The 23978-nt window shown below is 42.1% G+C and overlaps 1 protein-coding gene across 1 annotated transcript; it reads left to right on the top strand.

Annotated features, from left to right (window-relative positions):
• The first annotated feature begins 416 nt into the window (after positions 1-416).
• On the top strand, positions 417-22349 carry LOC147897390 (auxin response factor 17-like). Its single transcript, XM_087380185.1, has 14 exons — positions 417-1386; positions 4000-4112; positions 7578-7676; positions 7774-7830; positions 7949-8101; positions 8270-8354; positions 11682-11772; positions 14101-14265; positions 14426-14548; positions 14640-14715; positions 16219-16372; positions 18822-20203; positions 20308-20495; positions 20656-22349. The coding sequence occupies exons 1-14, from the start codon at positions 1326-1328 to the stop codon at positions 20846-20848; spliced, it is 2940 nt and encodes a 979-aa protein (XP_087236311.1). The 5' UTR covers positions 417-1325; the 3' UTR covers positions 20849-22349.
• The last annotated feature ends 1629 nt before the right edge of the window (positions 22350-23978 follow it).

Here is a 23978-nt window from a genome sequence, read left to right as displayed (position 1 = left end):
GGACTTGAATGGATTCGATTTCTAGGAACTGAAAACTCGGACTTGAATGGATTCGATTTCTAGGATTGAAAACCCCCCTCCTCCCCCCCAAACATGAATGGGAGTCTCAACCATGAAGACCACAGTGGTTTGAAAAAACTTGGTGTGGAGAGAGAGAGAGAGAGAGAGAGAGAGTCATATTTTGTGTGGGCCAAGAAAGGCAATATTGTGTGTATGAGGAAGTGGGGGGAGAAAGCATCGAATCAAATGCGTGAGGAGAGGAAGCATAAAATGTGAAGGTGGGAAAGAAAGTCAGAGGGGTTTTGTGCTACATAACTGTGCTATTGTTTTTGTCCAAGAAGTACTAAAAGGGTCTGAAGAGGCTCTGTTCTCTCTGCCGTCATCCCCTTCCTTTGACACTCTTCTACTGTGTTTCTTTGTTTCTCATTGCACCACCACCTTTCTGCTTTTGTTGCTATCCTATTCCTTGAAATAAGTTGTAGCTTTTTGGGCATTTTAGCTCCTTCCTCCCTCCCCTCCTACTGCCTTTTCTCTCTGCCTTCCCCTGCCCCTGCCCCTGCCCCTGCCCCTGCCTCGGCCTCTGCCTCTGTCCATCATCATCGTCGTCGTCACTCCCTCTGTCTCTGCTCCTCCTCCGCCATAGCCACCACCTCCTCCCAACCTCTCCCCCCCCCCCCCCCTACCCTTCTTCTTCTTCTTCTTCTGTTTCTGTTTCTGTCTCCTTCTCCATCTCCATCTCCATCTCCCTCTTCATCCCTGTCTCCCCCTCTCTGCGCCTTTGTTGGTTTGCGTGCCTCTCTCCACCTCCCCCCCTCCCTTACGCCTCCCCTTGTTCCCACCCACAACGATTCCCCCCCTCTCTCTCTCTCTCCCCAAGCTCTGTTGCCCGCCCACCTCTCACCCCTCCTGCCTGCCCACCTTCTTCTTGCTTCTCCTCCCCTCTACAAGGAATGCCGGTGGCCCCAATGCCCGCCGGCTCCCCCCCTGCAACTCGGCCATGGAGGTGCAGGACGTGACCCGCTGTAGCGCCCTCTGTTGCCCAGCTTTCCACAATGAGCACTCCTTCCAGATGGGCAAGTACGATGTCTCGAATTCCAGGGACAGGAAGAAAAGAGGTTGATGCTACTTCTCTGAGTGGCGGAGTAGCTCAACAAAGGACGCTGAATTGCTGCTGAGATATCAATCAAACACAATTCTTGTGCTAGTAGCTGGAGCAACTAGGATCGTATAGTTCGCATCTACGAGGCTGGCGAAGGACATCACCCGAACTTGCTACTCTTGACCTTTTGCTGTGCATTGTCTTCCTGTCAAAACATCCGAGGTTTATGTTCAATTCTCCACAGATGAGGCTCTCCGCCTCAGGTTCCATCGTGCCGCCTCCAGAAGGTATATGAAGCTTGCGATGTCATAAACATGTGCGCTACAGCCCTAAGCTAGTCGTCTCTTCCAAGGCTGTCTGATTCATGTGGGTTTTCATTTTAGGCTGCGTAGAACATTTTCATTGCTTGCTCTTTGATCGTCTCCTTACACAAGGGTGTCTCTTCCTGAAAAATGGAGCCAGTGCCTCGACGAAGCAAACTGATTTGTCGCAAGTATATCTCAGAGAGGAAGCCCATGTGGTGTAGTGTCACGCTACGCAAAAGAGTGTATAGCAGCTACTGCGACTAAGTAGACTTTCGGAGGCCGCTGTTGCGTAAGTCGAAGAGTTATCCTGCATTGTGGACTGTAGCTCGAATGGTTCAATTTGTCAAATAGTTACTGCAAGAGTGCCAGAGACCAACTTTGTAAGTCTAACCATACGGAGCGTGACGGCTTTGGAACGGCCGTCGCATTCGGGTGAAAACAAAAAATCTAATTTTGTGTGATTGGATATATTCTAGTCTTACAAAGGTATATCTCCTCTTTGAATGGCTCTTACGTGGTCTGTATGAGGCCTAGAAGCCCGGGTAATGATGGGACAAACATGAAGCGTCACATAATTCGTTCCCTTTTCTGACGCAGAGAAGCAAACTGACATATTTGAACCCAGCGAATGTTGATGCACACACCTTATGGCGTTGGTTTTGGACTAATAATCTAATATAGCTCACTTGACTACTGGCTGGGTCTGGAGTTGCATGGGGAGCAGCAACGTGAAGGACGCGTAAGGATAGTGCTGAGCAGGATTTTAGCCTTCTGGAGTTTGCTGACTTACTGGCCCAGATCTGACGACTTGGCTCTCTCTAGAGTAATAGTCCTCTGAGAGCGTGCCAACCGCCTTAGTATTCTTTGCAGCCTAGTAGAACTCCCATTTTACAGCCTTTTCACAGTCAAGTCTAGTATTGCAGCTAACTGAAATATCATCCTTATGATATGCACTGCCTCGACTTTCTGGAAGGTCTGAATGTCATATTGAAATGAGAAGGTCTCTTTATGGGATAATTTCAGACTGTAAATTCTAATTCCTGGTTTTATAATGTGGGATTAAAAGATCCATTAATCTGCAAAAGTTGACTTTCCGCAGGTTTCAGTGGGAAAGAGAGACAGCTGCAGAGGTTTCGTATAACATATAGTGTTTCATGAAGCAAAACCTAGAAAGACAGTTACTGTTTGACTTGAGATGTTTAGTTGTCCGCTGTTCTGTGCGTACACACACTGTCAAGTCAAAACCTCTCTCTTCATGAACAATAATCCTTGTTTTTTCGAAAGGGATTTCAGCCATTTGAAAGGTCCCTCCCTCCTCTGTAGCCTCTGAGAGGAGGCTCATCGTCTGAGGAAAAGGGTCGATATTACTGGTGCCTTCTGCAGCAGCAAAGTGTAACACAGGCCTGCTTTGATATCAAAGGAAACAAGGGGACAATAGAAAAAGTTATGATGTCATCACAGAGGATCGAGACACTCTCCTCAATAGAAAATCTGTTGAGCTATGTAGCAGAATGCAAGCTTCTGACACTTGTGAAAACTATAATTGGCCCTCGCTATTTTTTATTACTGATGAAGACAAGGTGGCTGGTAAGGCAATCGAAATGTGAATATCGAAAGACTTACTGCAAAATCAGGTGGCCACTTTGGACTATGGCTAAGTCTACCCTTCAGCTTTGGAATAGAGCCTATGCTTTCTGTGTGGATTTGGTGAGATTGCATCAGAACACGTGTGTACAAATTCAGCACTCTTGGGTCTTTGGAACTTGGTAGTCAGAGTATAGCTATTCCATGCAATAGGTATGATGGAGTTGGCTGTTTTTGACCCTGTGGGGTGACTGCATATCTTGCTTTGCTTTTATATGATCAGTTTGGGCATGCTTGTGGTTTCTTTGTAGTTATCGAACTAAAATGGGCAGTTGATCAAAGAGAGCGCATCTACTTTAGTCTTCATCATGTTGTAGCCTGCCCTTTATCTTCGAAACTCTCAGACAAACTCAGGACAAAAGACCCGTGTGAATATGTTACTCAAGTGTGCGCCTTTTTTATACAATGGTAATGTTGGATGCAGATGAAGTTGGTGGAAAGGTCCTATCATGATGTAATTGATAGTATTTCACTTTTTTTGGGTGGCAGTTTGAGGTTATAAACTTTTTCATTAGAAATTGCAATTTGCGTTAGACTTTTACAATATTGCCTGGTGAGGCTGGCATGTTCTTGTAGACAAAGCTTCCTGTACTGTTAGTGGACATGCAGATTTCACCTTTGGAAAACTAAAATTGTATTTTCTTTATCTTTTCATAGGCGTGGTCCCCTCTCATCTACAATTTCGCAAACTATTGCTTACAATGTTTGTTTGGCAAATTTTAAGATGGGATCAAGTAGTCTTCAATCAACTAGTTTGGATGGATTGAAGCTGGATGTTTTTTAATCTCTCTGCTAGCATCCAGCATCCTGCATGGCTGAGTCTGCACTTCTAATTGTGTCACATCATATATGTGTGTGTGTATAGATAGATAGATAGATAGATAGATAGATAGATAGATAGAGAGAGAGAGAGAGAGAGAGAGTCCTTAAATTGTGTTTGTGGTCATGCAGGGGAAAGGAAGAGTCTTAATTCTGAGCTGTGGCATGCTTGTGCTGGACCTCTCGTATCTTTACCAACAGTGGGAAGTCGTGTTGTTTATCTTCCACAGGGCCATAGTGAGCAGGTATGAATGCAAGCCTTTGAATACTCTAAGTCTGTAGGTGTATTGGTGTATACAGTATTTTTGTCAGTGTGCACTAATACCTTTTCCAATATGTAGTCCCTACAAGGTTTTACAGGTTGGCATTATACCTCTCTCTCTCTCTCTCTCTCTCTCTCTCTCTCTCTCTCTTTCCGTTTCTCTCCCTCTTTTTCTTCCCCTCCCTCTGTCTTTCACCCACATGCTCTCTCATTGAGGCACAAAAGCATACGCACTCATGGACATATCAGTAATGGGCATGGTGCCTGGAAACTCACTGACTGTGCCCTTGCTACTACTGAAGGTGGAATGCTGACTGGAGAGAGAGAGAGAGAGAACTGTGGACATCATGGTTATGCTAACCATTCTTATATTAGGGCGTGGCAATCCCCACTAATACCCCTCTGTACAATTGTTTGTCTGCCTTATTGAAGAGGGCATGTCTGAGTCCCCAGTGAAGGGCTATACTAAGTTACAAGATTCTCCACGACTGATGCTATGCTGTAGAGGCTATGAGAAGGAACTACTGCGCCTCTTGCTGCTGGAGTGCGTGGGCTTGTAGAACTGCTGCATCGACTGGGGCTGCGGAGACTCGGAGAGGCTGTCAGACTGCTGCAGGGCTCTCTGGTACTTCTGCTGTTGCTACTGGAGCTTCTGCTGTTCTGGAAAATGCCAGAATGAGGGGGAAACACCCCTTCATATAGATATAGGGCTGCTGGAGGGCCGACCCAGTCTGTGGCCTGCAGGCTGCCACACTGTGCAGATGGATCTAACTGGTGCTGCAGACTGCTGACCAATCCACCAGTCACCCGACTGTTGCTACAGGGTTCTGACCAGTCCTGACGTGCCTCATGGCAGTAAGTTACGTGCTCCACATGCCGCACATCCACATGGCAGGTTTGTTCAGACTGTCATACTGTACTGCCAACCTGCTGTCCTGTGCTGCCAACATCAGCCATCATGCAAGCCAACATCATCCTGTCCTTGCTGCAACCTGCTTACTGAACTGCTGTTGCGGGCTGCAGGGCTGCAGAACTGCCACATAGGCAGCCATGCCCTGGGCTGCAGATGCACATGACAATATGGGTGCTCCCACTGTTCAAGTGGATAGTATAGTGATTGAGTGTGATTTCTTAACACACATGAACCATTGGGGATATAGAAATTACAGTTCTTATCAGGCATTGCTTGTTGCAAAACATTTTAGGATTTATGTCTTAGAGACCTTCTAATACATACGTTTTGCATGTAGGAGAGAAGTAAAGGGTAATGCGTTTCAAGGTCCATTCCAAGTATGTCAGCCTGTCATAAATCAAGACCAGGTTGAATGGTCTCATGAAATCAGTAAAATCTTCAGGAATAGTATGACTATCCACGATGCTCTTTTGCATGCTGGTGACACTATGTGGTTGTCATGTGTTTTCCAGTGATATCTTCAACTATCAGGTCATGTTCTAGTAACTTAAGCGACCTTTTCATGAAAGTCACGAAATTCCGATTGTACTTCAGAAGATATTGCCTTTAAAAGCTATTGATAATGGAATCTCAAATAGAAGAAAGTGTAGGAGAGGTCAAAATATCTTATTGGAATGGAAAGGGAAGATTTTGAAGAAAGTTGCTTTGAAATAGGAACAAGTCTGTTTAATTATCTTTCTAAAATAAATGAAACTTTTCTTTGAAAATTCCTTAGGAAATTTGTGATATCTTATATGGACAAATGTTCCAATAATTTTGTTTTTATATTCAAAAAGTTTTACCTAGAATGTCTTTTGAGAGAATTGGACTCGTTTGCCAAAACTTACGCCCCTGCCTTAGTTTCTCAAAAGGATTTGACCTCAAAACACCAGAGTCTTTGTATGTCTTCCGGGTTTGTTTGCAATCCAAGTATCCCTTTTCTTTATGCTGCTTGTTAGAGCTAATGCTGGTAGTTTGCAAAGTGTAGTGCAGCTACTTGTAAGATTACGTTGACAGATGCCCCTAAATGGATAAGCTATTGCTTCAAGGCCGTGTTGCCTAGTGTCCATGAACTATGGAGGGACTTATTAAAGGAGGGAGATGTTCCTTCACAATCAAGCTGGATTTTAAATGACTCCGTAGGAGTGATTCTTATTGTAAAATTTTTAAATTCCTCTCAAAGCATTCAAGAAAAAGAGTCTCTTGTTTTCCTTCAAACCTATGACTTTACAGCGCTTTATACAAAGATTGAGCTGGAAGATCCCAAGTTTAGAATGAAGAAGCTAATGGCTGAAGTTTTTAAGCTTAGAATGACAAAGATAAATGCAAAGGGCTAAAAGTTGAGAAAACAACTTTATGCTTTGACTTTTTGTGGCTAAATAATAAACATCATGACATTCTAAAAAGGAAAGATACACAAACGTCATTAAGTGTTGAAGATGTTTGCTCTTGGATAGATTTTCTTTTAGATAATCTTTACATCGGAATAGGCGATTCTTTGTTTATAGGAATCCCTATTGGCAATAATTGTGCTGTCTTTTTACCAAACTTCTATCTCTTCACTCGTGAATTTGAGTTTATGCTACGTCTTATCTCTATCAATACTGGCTCTATCAGTTTACATCAGCTTAGCCAAGTTAGGCGTTGTAATTGTACCACATGTTCCTGACTTTCAAGACTTAAGGTACAAAGACGCTTGTGTTTTTGGAGAGGGATCTATCTCATGACTCTTGTGAACTTATCTGCACTTAAAGAGGAGATTCTTGTGTTTTCTTAGATCTTAGACTCTCTCAAACTGCGATAGGATTAGAGATTGATATATGTGATAAACGTCAACAACCTGAATAAAGTGGTGTACACACTATAAAAATGCCTCACATTGATTTCTGATTTTGCAAAATATGGAGTCATTTCTTCCAAGTTCCATAGATTTTCACGCCTTTGTACAACTAAAGAATCTTCTATCACTCAATGTAGTAATTTGATGTTTCGCTAAAGCCTAATACATAAGAGGTTTATTAATGAAAAAAGTAGACACAATCTTACATATGAAATCAGCCTTAGGCATGTTTAGAATGATTGAACATAAGACGAAACAAAAAGCGGGGAGCTGAACTTGGAAAAAGAGTGAAATTAAGTATGCATATGATTTCTAAGTAAAGATTTTAATATTGCATCATATACATAAATTTGAGTAGTTTTTTATGTTTTAAATATTTAATTTATTCTGTCATTCTTTCTCTCATTCAGATATGTGTGTGTGTGTGTGTGTGTGTGTGAGACGTCCGCGGAAAGCCTCGTGGGCCTATGGGACAATGTGCAAAACACACCAAAAAGGGAAAAGAACTCATACAAGCCACAAAGGGCGTGCTAAGGCCCTTGCTGAGTACTATGCAGAAAATAAAATAAAGCAGCTCAGTAGCTCAAGAGAAATCAAGTGTAAGATATATCATGTGCTATCTGAGGTAAGGCTAACATGGGTTTTCCTTATCACAGGTGGCTGCCTCCACTCAAAGGGAGGTGGATGCGCACATCCCGAATTATCCTAATCTCCTACCTCAGCTTATCTGTCAGCTTCATGATATAACTCTGCATGTATGCTTTTTTCCTTTTGATCTCTAATGATCTGAGCGGTTTGTTATAATTATTTTCAGTCATCCTAATTTTTCTCTTCCACTGCTTTTGAATTCAGGCTGATATGGAGACAGATGAAGTCTATTGTCAAATGACTCTGCAGCCTGTCAATACGGTAATCCATACCCTGGGAACTTATGATGGATTCGACTTTGTGACCTGAAGTTACCTGGAAATTTTATCGTCCGTGGTATGGGCAGGGAAGTCTCACCTGGAATTATTGATTTTTTCAGCAAGAGAAAGAGCCTTTTTTTGTACCTGATATAGGCTCTCAGAACAGGCAGCCGAACAATTTCTTCTGTAAAACACTAACAGCCAGCGATACTAGCACCCATGGTGGCTTCTCAATACCACGCCGTGCAGCTGAAAAAGTCTTTCCGCCACTTGTATGACTTCTGATTTGATTAACTGTACTGGGAAAACCTATTTCTGTCATATGTTTCTCCTTGCAGAGTGTTGCTGAACGAAATGTAGGATCGTTAAAATGTCAAGTGTAATTATTCTTGGTGCTAGATTTTTCCTTGCATCTTTGAAGCAAGTATTTTGCACTGCAGGATTTCTCACAGCAGCCACCAGCACAGGAACTCATCGCCAGAGATTTACATGATACTGATTGGAAATTTCGGCATATTTACCGAGGTAATATGGTTGTCTTTGGCGTGTTTATTGAAATGACTAACAATGGGATTTATGAGAATCTGGATGGATTATCTTGCTGTGCTTCAATTTTGACAAGCTGTTGGCAGGCAGGTAGCTGTGGTCTTAGGTGTTACACGTGTAGAGTGGAGGCTAGGGAAACTCTGGAAATGGCTTTGCCAGATGGCTCTTTGCCAGTCTTGTCATCTATGCATTACAGCTCTCTACAGTTCCCGATAGTGGTAGTAATTGCATGTTTATCAGAGTGTTTTTGTGTCGCTCAAACATGTATTATACTCAAGTACCACTTTGTTTACATGTAAATGTAACCATGGTAAATCTATCAGCTATCAATGTCCTTCTCATTTGCAATCCTGTGTACTGATTTTCTGCTGATCACCCTGATCGGGTATTCTCGCATGAATTTCTTTGTAAGACAGATTTGGAAGATCTGAAGTCTCGAATAGGAAAGCTCGCTTCACAAGTTTTCATTTACAAATATGAAAAAGATAGATGCTGAGTTTTAAGAGGATGAGTTTGGGAATGTTCTGGATTCATCTAGGTATATGCTTCTGCCGTATTAGCGGACATGCAAATTTCACCTTGTGAAGTTTTTGTCCAAGTTGCGGCCTGCTGGTATTGCAATAATTCTTTCTACCTTAAATGGTGCGTTGCCCTATCAGCTAGATTTAGATTTAGATGCTCATTTGGGAGAGACTAAATTGAAATCGTTTAGACTTCACAAGTAGTTGTAGCTTGAATGAAGAGATTTGGACTACTTTTTGATTAGCCTTCTCCTTTAGTGCTAGCCTTCGTCATGGCTGAGTTTGACCTTCACCTCTGGAGTGCCGACAGAAACTCAGTACGAAGACTTTGTATAAATGGATGCTCAAGTATGTGTGGGTGTGTGGATTTGTATGTGTGAGAGCATACTTTTATACTATGGTCTACACCCACTGTTGGGCACTGATGACGTCAGTGGGGATGTCATAGTAGCTAGTCCCTACTATGCATGATGGAGTTTATGGTTTTTAATCTTATGAGTGACTCTCGTGAGATTGAAACTGCACTATGTTGTGTTTTTAGAGGATGAGTTTGGGAATGTTCTTGGATTCATCTAGGTAGATGCTAAGTTTTAAGATTTGACAAAACAGCCTTGCATTTTGATTTTGTTGGATGAAATCGAAAAAGCAAGGCCTTGAAGGAAAGGTGCACAAAAGTTGTAGATGCTGAAAATGTCCTTTGTTTGTTAAACTTTCTTCTAGATGATTTGTTCATAACTCTAGGAGACTCTTTATTCCAACAAAGCATTGGTATTCCAATGGACACTAATTGTGCTTGTACCTGAATTTGAGTTTATGCAACAATTGATCTCTTGTGAGACTTGTCAAATCGTTCTTCATAAGCTTAGTCAGGTCAGGAGATATATAGATGATGTATTTGTCCTAGGCGTTCCAAATTTCAAAGATTTCATGTACAAAGATCCAAATTGTTTTGGTGGAGGAATTTTCCCTCTAGCGTTTTGTTAACTTAATTGTACAACTTATCATTACTCAATCTTCTTTAGGTTTGGAAGGTGATATCTATGGTAAACAACAACAACTTGAGTATGCTGTGTTGAATATCATACGAATGCCTCACATTGACTCAAATATGTGCGATATGTCTAAATATGAAGTGATTAGTTCCCAATTCTACAGGGTCTCTCCTCTTTGCATAGGGTGTTGTTTATCTCTCAATTTAATGATTTATTCTATTACTTTTCAAAAAGGGTTATGCCATAACACAGCAAATTACATTCATAGGATGTATCATCTGCCTTTTGGTCTTGTCATAACAAATCTTGGCTAGGCGAGTACAAAGGCAATAATAGCTAGGGACTATTATGTACAATCGCATTGAAGACTTGGTACCTCGGCAAATATAAATTCCTGCGTACTGGAGTTGAAGGCAATAAGCCTTGTGGGTGGTTAGAATCCCCGTCTTTCACCCAGCTTACATTGTGCTGGTAGAGTATGAATTTAGGCATGTTGCCATGCCCATTCGTACATAACTGTAGTTGTATCTATAGGTATGTGTATGTGTGTACACCTTGCACACTAGCATTGTGCATCTAGGAATGTGTTCATGTATGTATGTGTATATGTATGTACATGGGAACCCATCATCCAAGAATCATATGTCAAACCACAAACCATCCACCTTGGACGTTGAGCATGCCAATGGCCATGATGGCGATGTTTATGTGCATGCATATATGTTGCATGATAGAGTCTAGCCTTCACTTGTCAAAGACTTACCCATAAATGAGTGCAGATCAGGGGTGCAGGTTGGCATTTGTGAGAGGATTGCCATTACAATGGTTTGCCTTGATTGTTGGGGAGTGATTAGTCAGTGAAGCTGTCATTGTAGCTATGTATGATGTAGTCAATTGGTTTCTAACCTTGTGGGGTAATTGTAACGAGGTAAAATTATTATTCATATTATTACTACATGATAAGGTTTGGCACGACCTTGGGTTCATGACACATGTAAATGCATAATATAACATGTGCAAATGCATGCATGAATGCATACAAACTTACATGCATACTTATTTATGTACACACACATGCGCACACACGCACACACACACTTCTATATGTATTTATCACATGGATGCCTCACGCACACATGCACACATCTATATATTCATGCATAGATATGCATACATGTATGTATGTATATACATTGTATATGCATTTGTATGGATGCATGTTCATTAGATTATGTACATATAGATGTGAACGTTTGCATATGTGTATATATGTGTGCATAGGTATGTATACATGTGCGCATACATAGATATAGATATAGATATAGATATAGATATGGATATGGATATGGATATAGATACAGGTATGTGTGCTTGGATGTATGGAGGTATAGTTCTATGTACATGCAAACATTTGTTTTGGGTGTGTGCATGCGAGTGAGCGCTTGCGTGCAGAGAGAGAGAGAGAGAGAGAGAGAGAGAGAGAGAGAGAGAGAGAGCATCAAAGAATTAATTGCTTAGTTGGAAACTCCCCAAGAGACTCTGAGGTAGAAATTCATTTATGTTTTGGAACTGTTGCTAATTATTATGACTGGGTCCATTAATTTTCATTGTAAGGCCACGTGTGGTAGGTAAGGTGGCCATTGGCATGTTGATGACGAATTTAGGGTTTCTCGTGGACTCGAAACCCAACTTCGTCATTCTGAAAGTGGTTTACTGGGATGTTGGGTTTATCCCTGATGCTTATTTTGAATTTTGTTCCAGCCTGATGAAGATTATTTGTGTTGATGTCACAGGGCAGCCAAAGCGGCATCTGCTTACCACAGGTTGGAGCGTTTTTGTAAGTGCCAAAAGACTCACGGCTGGAGATTCTGTACTTTTCATCAGGTAGACATCTTAGCCTTACCGATTGTCATTGGAGTTTTAGATGTAGGCATGATGTCCAGCTGGTGTAACCTGGCTAAGTGCTTGAAGTCTTTTATGTAGTCATCTTGGCTTTACTGATTGTCATTAGAGTTTAGGTGTAAGCATGATGGCCACCTGGTGTAAATGGTGCGTCGCCCTATTAGCTAGATTTAGATGCTCGTTTGGGAGAGACTAAAATGAAATCGTTTAGACTTCACAAGCAGTTGTAGCTTGGATGAAGAGATTTTGGACTACTTTTTGATTAGCCTTCTCCTTTAGTGCTAGCCTTCGTCATGGCTGAGTCTGCCCTTCACCTCCGGAGTGCCGACAGAAACTCAGTACGAAGACTTTGTATAAATGGATGCTCAAGTATGTGTGGGTGTGTGGATTTGTACGTGTGAGCATATTTTTATAGTATGGTCTACACCCACTGTTGGACGCTGATGACGTCAGTGGGGATGTCATAGTAACTAGTCCCTGCTATGTGTGATGGAGTTTATGGTTTTCAATCTTATGAGTGACTATCATGAGATTGAAACTACACTTTGTAGTCTTTTTAGAGGACGAGTTTGGGAATGTTCTTGGATTCATCTAGGTATATGTCCACTTGTTGTAACCTGGTGGAGTGCTCGAAGGCTCTTATGTGGGCTTTGTATTGGCAAAATGGGAAAATAGGTCTGAACATTTTTGTTTGTGAGGGAATAGGCCGTGTTGGTTATTGGGTGTTTGAAATTTGAACCTTGAGTAGGAGGGAAATGTTCGCTCTTCTCTGATTATTAGTCCTAACTGGGCAGCCATGGGCGATGTGTTAGTGTTTATGTTACACAAGGGTGTGAGATGTCTTGCACGATGTGTTGCAGCTTTGTGCTCAATGGTGATGCAACAGTGGTCTTGACTGTGACGGTAATGGCCCTTGTCAGATTCCTACGTGCTGGCCCCCTGGTGGGCGCTTTTGCTGGTGGGATGTTCTCACTCAAGAAGGCAAGGAAATTGCAAGGGGAAATCAAAGACAAGGAAGTAGACATTTTTAAGGAGCTGCAGCAGTATTAGCTTGCTCTACTATTCCATGCTACAGTGCTTCACAAGTGTCCTGAATTTTGACAGCTCTTGTGTCTTACCAAAGGCATACGTTTGGCTGCCACCTCAGCCTGCCATGTCAGCATGCCACGTGTCATACTGAAATTGTGGACTAAGGTTATTTTAACCACTCTTTTTACCTCACAAAAAATTCAGTTTAGGTGATCAATACTACTCTGATTTGACTTCTGTTTTCAGCCTTAGGTTTCTTGCAGTTAGCTCTATTCAAAGGGCTAGTCTAGGGTTAGTTTGAGTTTGGTTGGCCTTCTCACATAACCTATTAGGCCTATTAGTTTGTTGTCTTGCCTTGTGTCTCTTCGACTCTTTCATTTTTGCAAGTCCACACCCAGGGCTACTGTGTTAATAGTTACTTGGTCGGTTGCATTCTATGCATGGAAATGATTGGTCCATGTTTGGGTACTTCGGTGGGGTCTGGGCTTTAAGCTTTCTCACAGAGATAGGTCTCAACTTGTGGGACACTAATGCCCGTAACCCCTTCAATGGAGGTCCACCCTCAAATGCTAGACACTAGCCAAGTATCCAACTGAACAGTAGGAAAACCTAGCATTCTTTTGGCAAAAATCCTAATTTAAGGAACTTGAAATTTCAGAAAATAAAGATATGCAATAAATGAATTTACCACGCAAGTGGATATGTGTTTTGTGAAGAAGTGACAGTTTCATAATCATTTAGTGTGATTTTTCCCTCTCCTTTACAGTCACAGAAAGACGAGGGTTGGGTTCTCAAATACATATGAGAACGTTGCCAATTTTATCCTGTGTATTTAATTTGTTCATCATGGTTCCGGACTGCTGGTGTTAATCTCTTTTCAATCATATCAAATCTGTTTCTTTTGTCAAACTTGAGTTATGACCTTGAAAAGGGTATTGAGTAAGTGTCACTTTCATATATTTCATTTTCTAATCGAGGAAGACAATTTCTCAAGGGGGATAGGATTTGGGTTCTGTGGTAGCTTGTTGTTTGCTTCAAGAAGTTGATGACGACTCCAGAAGTTAATAAAACATGAGTGCGCTTGATTTCTATGGATTGATCCATTAATGTGAAGTGCATGGGGAATTCCTTCACAAATCACCATTCCAGTTTCGGATCAGCAGCCTTGCAATATGAATTTTAGTAATTAGTGTAAACAGAAAGTCACGTGTTTGTTTCAAAACCAATATACAGTTATGTGGGTTTTGATTCTGTGCTCCGTGCTGTTGACTTCTTTTGAAGAAATGAGAAAAACCAACTGCTTTTGGGAATCCGTCGAGCAAGCAGGCCTCAAACTGTTATGCCATCGTCAGTGTTGTCGAGTGACAGCATGCATATTGGTGTCCTTGCTGCAGCAGCTCATGCTGCAGCTACCAATAGCCGATTCACCGTCTTTTATAATCCCAGGTAGTAATGTACTTTGTTCTAAAATGCACACCATGCAGTGGCATGGAATCAGTTGAATTTATGTTTTGATCTCTGTCAATGCATTTCTGATGCTCTTCAGTTTTTTGAATATTTCTAGAGCATATCTGATGCTCTTCAGTTTTTCTTTAAAAAATTCTAGAGCAAGCCCTTCAGAATTTGTGATCCCTTATTCAAAGTATGAGAAAGCAGTCTACCACACACGTGTTTCTGTGGGCATGCGCTTTCGAATGCTGTTTGAGACGGAAGAATCAAGTGTAAGAAGGTGAAATCTTGCTGTTTCTTTTTTGTGACTTTTGTCTTAAGTATTTAGATGTTGAAAATTATAGTCCTTGACATTGTATGCATTTACACAGATATATGGGAACTATCACTGGTATTGGTGACCTAGATCCAGTTCGTTGGCCGAATTCCCAGTGGCGTTCAATCAAGGTACGATTTTATCCCCTTGTCAGCCATAGTAGCGTATTTGAGTTTTCTTTTTGAAACTTGATGGCAGCTAGCTGGTCAAGTTTCACAGATATAATAAGACGGCTTGTTATAGAAAAGGGGCTAGTTGTCCTAGAGCCTAGATCTGAAGATAGATGTGCAATGCAATGAACAGCAAAAATGTTGCACCAAAATGGGCAACCTCATCCGATCGTCTGCACTCCAGTTCTGGGCTTACACCTGCTCCTCCTGCTGTAGAAGCACCTAGAGGGCTGTCAACCACTGCTCCAGAACTGCCTTTCCTCTCCCTACTAGCTGCATGCTTATTGTGAGCTACAGTGGCTCTCAGTGAATTGATCAAGGCTGGGCACAAGGCCCTCTTTATGTAGGGGTATGGCTGGTTGCCCCACCACCTCATGAGCTCATGAACTGACCAACCAAGGCCTAGAAGGCAGGCAAACCTGCCCTAATCTGGGCAAATAAGATCCGTCTGAATCATCCCCTGCGAAATGGCCAACCAATCTGTGTACTGGCAGAGCAGTACTTGGTCCATTTAAGCCCCTACCTGGCCTCTTTTCCAGCGAGCAGTTGGGCTCATGCTGGGCTCTATTCCAGCTCCTCTGATCTGCCCTCTGCCAGGGGCATATCTATGTCATACAACTGCAGTCTCTGCTGCAGCACTTCGCTGCTTACACAGCCCACATGGCTGCTCCATATGCCCGCTTACTTGGTAGATTTATGTGCTGCCCATATGGCAGCCATTCCTCTGCCTATATTGCAGTCGTTTTCCATATTCATGTGCCTATGTGGCACCTTGTTCTTGTGCACACATGGCACTCTACTGACTGATAAATTCTACATAGGACAAGTCCCCGAGCTCTCTGGGGGGCTTACAGGCAGGGCGTTGTCCCTTCTATACCCCACAAAGATTTCATCGCCAACTCATAGGGATCAGCATGCAATGCTTCTATGTATATGCAACAATTATTGATGTTGGAAATGAGGTCATTAGGATAAACTGCATAGGTTTGAAGGATAAAATCTCTTTTTGATCGATGAATAGCAAATTAGAGTACTGGCATGTTTAATTGCACAATTTATGTTGGTCTGAACAAGCCTAACCGTAAAGGGTTGTGCATGCTAATCTTTCTATTGATGCATGTAAACTGTGCATACGGGCAGGACAGTTTTGGGAAAATTTTATGATTGTCATTTCATACATATAGTTCTTGTTTCGTTTTTGAATGCTTGTTCGACTTTCTGCTTGGCCAGGGGAGCAAATGTCATATCTCAAAAGAGGAAGAGGGTTTGTAGACATCTTGTCTTTGAAACTTGTTCTTTAAGACTTCACCTATAGTTTGGTCACAATATTCAGCATATGAAGATTTCTTTGGAAATGATATCCCATGCCCTTCAATGTGAATTGGGTTTGAGTGAACAATCCACATGTAGACTTGTGTTTTAAGGCAACTTGCCTTAGTTCACTGAAGATATTTTAAATTGCAGGTAGGGTGGGATGAATCAACAGCTGGTGAGCGTCAAAGGCGGGTTTCATTATGGGAGATTGAACCACTAACGACTTTTCTTGTGTATCCTCCATCTTCGAATTGGAGACTCAAGCAGCCATGGCCACAACAAATTGGTGCCTCATTGACTAACGGTAATAACAAAATATTGAAAGTTTTGTAATGCTGCATACAGCCTGTTTTCAATTGTTATGACTGGTGGTTCTTTGTGATGATGTGGACATGTGCAAGAGACACTAATTTAATATTTTGTAGCACTGCATCCCTCTGACGCGCACAATAGGAACTTGAATTTGAAGATGATAACTCATGTTCTTAATGAAAGTTTACAGGCAGCACATGAAGAGTACATATTTCATGTAATGATCAAAGTGTATAGCTTTGGTTGCATGTAAGAACACACTTCTAAGTGAATTAGTGCCAGTTGATCACTTTGAAAAGTACACTTTTCAAATGATAATAAATACTGTTATAAGGTACACTTGCAAGTGAATCAAGTGCTTTTAAGTCATCTTGAAGTCTATTGGATCACTTTGATTGCCTTGCAAGCATGTTGATAGCATTTAAAAGGACTTTCAATTGCCAATTAAAAGGTTTGTGCTGATTGACCCTTCCATGTAATGGAACTGTCTACACTGCTCAAGGATGTGGAGTTGCTAATTAAAAGGTTTAATCCAGATTGACCCATCCATTGAATGGAACTGTGTAAGTTGCACAAGGATGTGAAGGCTATCTGATCACTTTGATTGCTTGGCGAGTATGTGAATAGCATTTAAAAGGGATTGCAATTGCCAATTAAAAGGTTTACCCAGATTGAGCCATCCATGTAATGGAACCGTTTAAGTTGCCCAAGGGTGTGAAGTCACCTTCTTAGCTGAGACCTCAGAAGAGCATTGAAGCTATAGATACACTTATCTGTAAGCTTTAAACATACCTGCATCTTTAACTCACAGCAAAACCAAGCAGTATAGGAGATAGGACCATTGCTGCTTCAGAGAGTCTTTTGAACTCCCATCTGGGCGGCCCTTGAGCAGTTCCTAGCAAGTAAACTGTGGAGTCCTTTGAGGTATTTTGCTGTGCTCAAAGGTTTTGAATATCAGATTGAACTCATCTTTGATATTTTCTGGGTAAATGTGGGCACCTAAAAAAGGTCCTTGCCATGCTTGGTAGTTAATGTATCAGCTTATCCTTAGCTTTTAATCGAAGACGTGTACTTGGTCATGTTTGGCCTTTTCTGTTGGCCATATTCGTTGGGTCCATACCTTTATAAACCATATGCTCCAGCATGGATCACATAAGTTCTCTGAGAAGCTGTTCTCACACACCTGGGTGTGTGCCTCAGGTGCTCGTCGTACAGGCATCCACCAGGTGGGGGAGATCTGATTGGCCACTAGTGCCTTCTGTTGCCTCATGTGTGTCATTCATCATACATGAACCATAGAAATAGAAAGATTGACTTGCAGGCAGGATTAGACTTGAAATTCTATCAACACAAAATTTAGCACTTGAGAGAACTTCACGTGTCCCAATGGTAAGTGTGAAGTTCCAACTCTCAACTTACATATGTTTCCACAGTCAGCGTTGAACGATGAGTGCAACTTGCACACTTGTGTCCTCTTTTGTGAGACTCACGCAAAAAGAAGAAGAAAAGTTTGGAAATCTCCAAGCATCATTAACGGGTTTTTCTAGGATCTAGTGCCTGGTTGTGTACCACTGTATCAGAGAGGATGATATTATTCCAGATTAGGGGCTGCTGTTCAATTTCCTACTGGTTGCTTCAGTTGTTACTCATCAGTCCTCCTCGGATTCTTGTCCAAACCCTCAAAGCTCTGCAAGACTAAACATTCAGTGCTCGGTCTTGTCTCTGAAGTTTTAGAGCTGCAAACATTCCTTGCGCTACTGCTTTCTTGGGGTGAGTTGATATACGTTGAGCTTGGCAACAAGGATCTTATGCTGCAATTCAACACTCTGCACTGAATCTGGCATCACTGTGTGAGGATGATGCTGTTTAATATAACACAGGCTCTTGTGTGTCTAGTGCAATGCGGTCTGGACCACAGGAAGATGCATATTGTGAATGTTTATAGTTCCAAGCAGTGCTTGTCTTTACCCTGCAGTAAGTGATGATAGGGGGAATTTGACTCGTGACCAAAGATGCCCCTGGAAGAATGAAATTATTTTTTGTGATCTTGAAGCCCAGCCTTTAGATACTCTTAACATACTGGCTGCAATTCGACACTCTGCGCTGAATCTGGCATCACTGTGTGTAAGGATGATGCTGTTTAATATTACACAGGCTCTTGTGTGTCTAGTGCAATGCGGTCTGGACCACAGGAAGATACATATTGTGAGTGTTTATAGTTCCAAGAAGTGCTTGTCTTTACCCTGCAGTAAGTGATGATAGGGGGAATTTGATTCGTGACCAAAGATGCCCCTGGAAAAATGAAATTAGCCCAGCCTTTAGATACTCTTAACATACTGGCACTGAAAATACAAAGTGTGAACACGAGAGCCTAAACAAATCATAACTTTGAATTTTGACTATGAACTTGTCTTTGTTTGGCTGTTTCCTGTGACATTTAGGAGACATGGAACTTGAGAGCTTCAAAAAAGCATCAATGTGGATGAAAAATCAAAATGGTGACAGTGGCTTTCATGGTTTGGTTACCCAAGGGATAGGAATGAATTCTTGGGGAGCTTTGCAGCAGAGATTGGACTCAACCATAGAATCTGAGATGTATGACGCATTAGGAGCGGCTGCACTTCAGGAAATTTTCCCATCAAAGCAGTTAACTTTCCAGCAGCAGTCTATGCAGCACGACCAAGTGCTGTACAGAGCACAGACTCAGCCTCTACAACAACCACACTACCTTTTTCTGCCTCAGCAGCAGCCACAACCATCTCCCACACAGTCACAACCTGTGCCAGTGCTTCACCATCCACCACTTGTTCAGCTTCAAAAGCAAAACGGCCTTCTTCAACAGCAGTCACAACAGCATGCCCCCCCTCTTCAACAGCAGCCCCCTCTTCAACAGCAAGCACAACAGCATGGTTCCCCTCTTCAACAGCATGTCACCCCTCTTCAACAGCAAGCACAACACACTCTTCCACAATCCCATTACTCTTCTCTGCAACAACGACAGACCTATGGTGTACATCCTGAGCAGCTACATCAACAACTTTCATATTCATTACCTAATGTTGCTGGTGCTGCTACCCACTTATCCTCTTCTCAATCACAGGCGACACTGAATAGCACAGTTTCTACACCTCAATCAACGTTAACTGATTGTAGCTCAATGCTCAACTCAACAGCTGTTTCTCATAACTCTTTTTCGTTGCAATCTATTCTTGGTAGCTTTGGAGCAGATTCCAATGCTCTACACTCGAATGGGATGCCAGCAGCTCAGTCTATGGTTCAACAACCTGGGATGATATCAGGATCTGAGCTGCATCAGGATTCTCCGGTTTCGATGATGTCCACATCATGGCTTCCTGCAGGACATGTTACAGTGAACCAGCTTTCAACTGGGTTGCACTGTGACCTGATAGATACTACAAGGCCTACAGGAGGCACCTGTATTCTCCCTCAATCAGATCCAATTGCGCTGTCAAATTTCTCAGGTCCAGCATTGCCCTCACCTCCTTTTAGTCTCAGGGATTGCTCTCAGGAACAAGATGCCTTGCAATCTGATCTTCACAGGCAAATTCTCTTTGGAGTTAATATTGATTCATCTGCAATGGTCATGCCAACGTCAATGTCTGCTTGCACCAGAGCTTACAGTGGCAGCAATGAGTTTCAAAATCAATGTGTAAGTCAGTTGATGCAGGGACAGTCCTCTGTGGTGGGGATGGACCTTCCTTTGAATACTAGCCTGTTCAATGGAAGCCTGGATGATGATCGCTTTCTGCAACAGGTTCAAGCCTTGACTCAGGTCAATCCTCCAATGAGGACGTACACAAAAGTAAGTGGGAGATTCCAAAACATGCTTATTGAGGCTCCCATATAGATAATTCCAGAGTGTTGCTTACATTAATCATTCATTTTAATGTTGTGTTTTCTGTCCAGGTTTACAAGCTTGGGTCAGTTGGTCGTTCACTGGATGTTACACGATTTAGCAATTACAGTGAGCTTCGTCATGAACTTGCAAGATTGTTTAGTCTGGAAGGCCAATTAGAGGATCCAAGATCAGGCTGGCAGCTTATATTTGTAGATAAAGAGAGTGATTGGCTTCTTCTTGGTGATGATCCGTGGGAGTAAGTACTTTTCTCTTCATACGTTAGACACATGAATTGAAAATCTAATAGCATATTCACAGAGGTTAGTCTCAGTCATTGCATTTGAGGGTTTAATGAGGACTTGCTTCTCTGGAGTCTATAGTTCTGTAACCATCTCTGCATTGATTGTTTTTTGCAGGGAGTTTGTCAGGAATGTGCACTGCATAAAGATATTGTCTCCTTCTGAGGTTTTTCAAATGCAAGAAGGAAATGTATTGCGGAACAGTTTTCCAATCCGGCAGACAAGCAGTAGCTCTGAAGATGGAACCATACTGCAAGACTCACGAAATCCAAGCTCTGTAATCACTTCAATGTGTTCTCTTGAGTACTAAGGGTACTACATGGGTGACAAGGTCTACGATAGATACAGGACTGGAAGTTCCCTGCCACATTAGATTGCATGCAAATTGATCGATTCAATGCAAGGAAAGGTGTTTTCTGTCTCTGTAGCAGTTTCCAGTCATCTAGGTTGGATATGACATTCTGCTTCTATCTTATGGCAAGAATTGTCTTCCTCTATCTCAGAGAACCTCAGCAGAAGGAAACAAATGTGGGCATCGAAAAGCATCCAGTGCTGATGTGGATTCTTGTATTCGTGTAATGCAGGGAAAGTCTGGTAAGTGCTTTTGCTTCTACAGTGAACCGGTTATCTGACACAACAACAAGATGGGGAGGAATCATGGAATAGTCCTACATCATGAAATGCTCCTGCACCTTGTGTTGGAAGCTTGCCTCCTGTAACCTGAATATACTTAATGTGTGAGTCAGTTCACGAGTGTTTAAATGGCAAAGAGTTTGGTGCTTGAATCTGTTGGCAAGATAATGGGGGCTGTTACAAAAGATCGCTGTTACAAAAGATCTTGAAAGCCCTGCTCCTGTCAATTTTCTTCAGGAGGTATTGGAATCTTCAGTTAAAGATCTCCCTTTCCCCTGGCCATTTTGTGCAAATTGGGGAGGCAGTTTGAGATTGAAGTTTGGTCTTTGTGACTGAAAGCTTCAGCATGGAAAGTTCACAGCCAGATATTTACGTCTAGCTATGGACAAGATTTTCCTGTTCCTCGGACCAGGCAGGCTTCAAGTGCTGAAATCCCTTTGCACCTTGTTCTTTTCACTGTGCAGCTGAAATAGTATGCTTGTTTACAGAAGTTGGAACAAACTGAGGAAGCGGCAACAGGATTTTCACTCGAAGTTAACAGTGCCCAATATGGCTACACTTCTTTTTGGAAAGATGACAAAATTGGCAGGCTGAATTTGTGTAATTGTAAGATATCTCTTGAAGGCATTTTGTAATATGTTAGGTGGACATAGCATATCCCTTTATGTATCATGCCTCCAAGGCGGTGGTTTGAAGCTATATAGGTGGTTTGGAGATGGCTGAAATTCTTTTGTTTGGGCAGGGAATAACCCGTGCTTCAACCTTTTCAGTGAAGATTTCTTTTTACATGTTATTGTTTTGGTTGGTGCTGCAATGAGCACTAGCTTCACTGTGGTGCTCCAACGATTTTTGAGCACATGGCATGCCCTTGAATGTTGAGCTGTTAAAAAATGGTGCCACATTCTTGTTTTCACCTCTCTAGCCTCTTCTGGGTTTGGCCTTGAAATAGCTGTTGTCTCGTGTGCTGTGAATTATGTTTTCTGATCTCCAGCCAATACCTCGGCTTGGATCCAGCATATTGTGCAGGGTACTTTAGCTTATTTTTGGGTGCTCGATACCTTTGCATCCTATTTTATTGAGATTCTTCAGCTATAATAGTAGGTGCTTATTATGCTGGTAACGGAGCGTGTGGTGATATTGTAGCTATTCTCATGTTCTATATTTTGGACGAAATGGGAGAAGCAAGTGGTTCTTTGAGCACATGTACTTTTTTGTTTAATAGACCATTGAGGATGCGGTGTGGTTATTTTGGACGAAATGGGAGAAGCAAGTGGTTCTTTGAGCACATGTACTTTTTTGTTTAATAGACCATTGAAGACGCGGGTAATTGCTCTCTCTCTCTCTCTCTCTCGCATGCGCATTACATACTCTTTACATAATCAAACATAATCAAAAAAATAAACTAAGAATGGTTGGAGTTTTGGGAGGTTGAAGCCACCAATGGACTCCCAGTAGAGCACCTCCTCAGGAGGTGCCAGCAAGGCCATCTCAACCCGGTAGAAAGATATCTGCATGTCCCCATAGGCTGCTGAAAAGTGGTGGCTATTGAATGTAGAGGTGATGCTGCTGAGGAAGGAGGTGCAGGCTGGAGTCCAACCTGCCCAGGCTAGTTCAGAGTCGCAATCTCAGGGACACAGGTGAGATTGCTTCACATCCCCACGCTCTCAATTCCCTTGCTAGACTATTCATACTAGTGCTCATTTGGGGAGATGCTCTTATGAAGCTCGGAGGGTGTATAGCTTGCCATGACGAAACACATAGGGCAGTTGGGCATGCATAGACAAGAAAAGTCATTCCAAACTCCTTGCACTTACCAATGTTACACAGGCTTCTCGGTGGCGTATTGGCACATCTAGAACCTGTGTCGACAAAGAAGCTCTAGGGTTACTGGTGATGCCCATATGGTAATGTGAGGACTGACCTTTTCCATACTATGAAGTGCATCATTTGTGTGAGAATCATTTGTGCTTGGTTCCATGTCAAAATTATGTTTGGGTCTCTTTTATGAAAGTCCATCCAATTGCTATTGCAAAGTCCTTTATAAGAAGATTGGGTGTCGGTTATTTGATACCTGCATCCTTAAATTCGATTAGGTTCTTGTTGCACTGAGATTGCAACTTGAAGAAGAACAAGAAGCGGTCTTGGAATGGATCTATTGTTGTTGGTTTGAGTATGGCTTTGGTTTTGTTTTGGATCTTGATTGGCATAGAAAGGTTTGAGTTTTGTTTTTTTTAGGCATCGGTTGCCATCCTTAAAGGAGTGCTAGCTGTGGTTCTACTAGTGCATAGAACCAGTTAAATGGGATCTTGGAATTGGTGATCCATTCAACATAAGAAATGGCTTCTAGGATATTTGAGAGATTAGCTTTGAAGACATTGATTTGTAATGTAAGACTTGGAATTGGTGATCCATTCAACATAAGAAATAGCTTCTAGGGTAGGTGAGAGATTAGCTTTGAAGACATTGGTTTGTAACGTAAGGTAAGCATTGAGATGAAAGGCTTATTCAATGAGGCAAGCAATTAATCTCTAGCACCAACGTGGTAACTTGGGATCCATAAACAAACAAGTACATATTGTGCATCAATTCTTGAAGTTGCAAACGTACTTGGAAGTGCATAAATAACATGCTTGGAAAATATGTGAGAGGTTGTTGTCTCTCAAAGGGAAGTGTAACATGGGGAAGATGAAACCTTTGAAAAGAGAGTATTCTTGATGAAGTTGGTACACTTTGGAAAATTTTCTGTGGGACATGATAGTGTCGAGGAGGTTACCTAAGTTGGTCGTGCCAAATCCTTGGTGTGGCCA

Source organism: Dipteris shenzhenensis, chromosome 10 (assembly GCF_047967505.1).
Source record: "Dipteris shenzhenensis isolate YYH24624 ecotype China chromosome 10, Dip_SZ_1.0, whole genome shotgun sequence".
Taxonomy (NCBI): domain Eukaryota; kingdom Viridiplantae; phylum Streptophyta; class Polypodiopsida; order Gleicheniales; family Dipteridaceae; genus Dipteris; species Dipteris shenzhenensis.
Note: the sequence above shows the minus strand (reverse complement) of the source record. Positions and strands in the feature narration are given on the sequence as shown.

Bases quoted from the DNA above. Each gene is read 5' to 3' on its own strand.
- LOC147897390 (XM_087380185.1), top strand. From the start codon at position 1,326: ATGTTCAATTCTCCACAGATGAGGCTCTCCGCCTCAGGTTCCATCGTG. The intron at 4,113-7,577 runs GTATGAATGCAA...TCCTTATCACAG, and splicing joins CACAGGGCCATAGTGAGCAG to GTGGCTGCCTCCACTCAAAG. The intron at 7,677-7,773 runs GTATGCTTTTTT...TTTTGAATTCAG, and splicing joins TTCATGATATAACTCTGCAT to GCTGATATGGAGACAGATGA.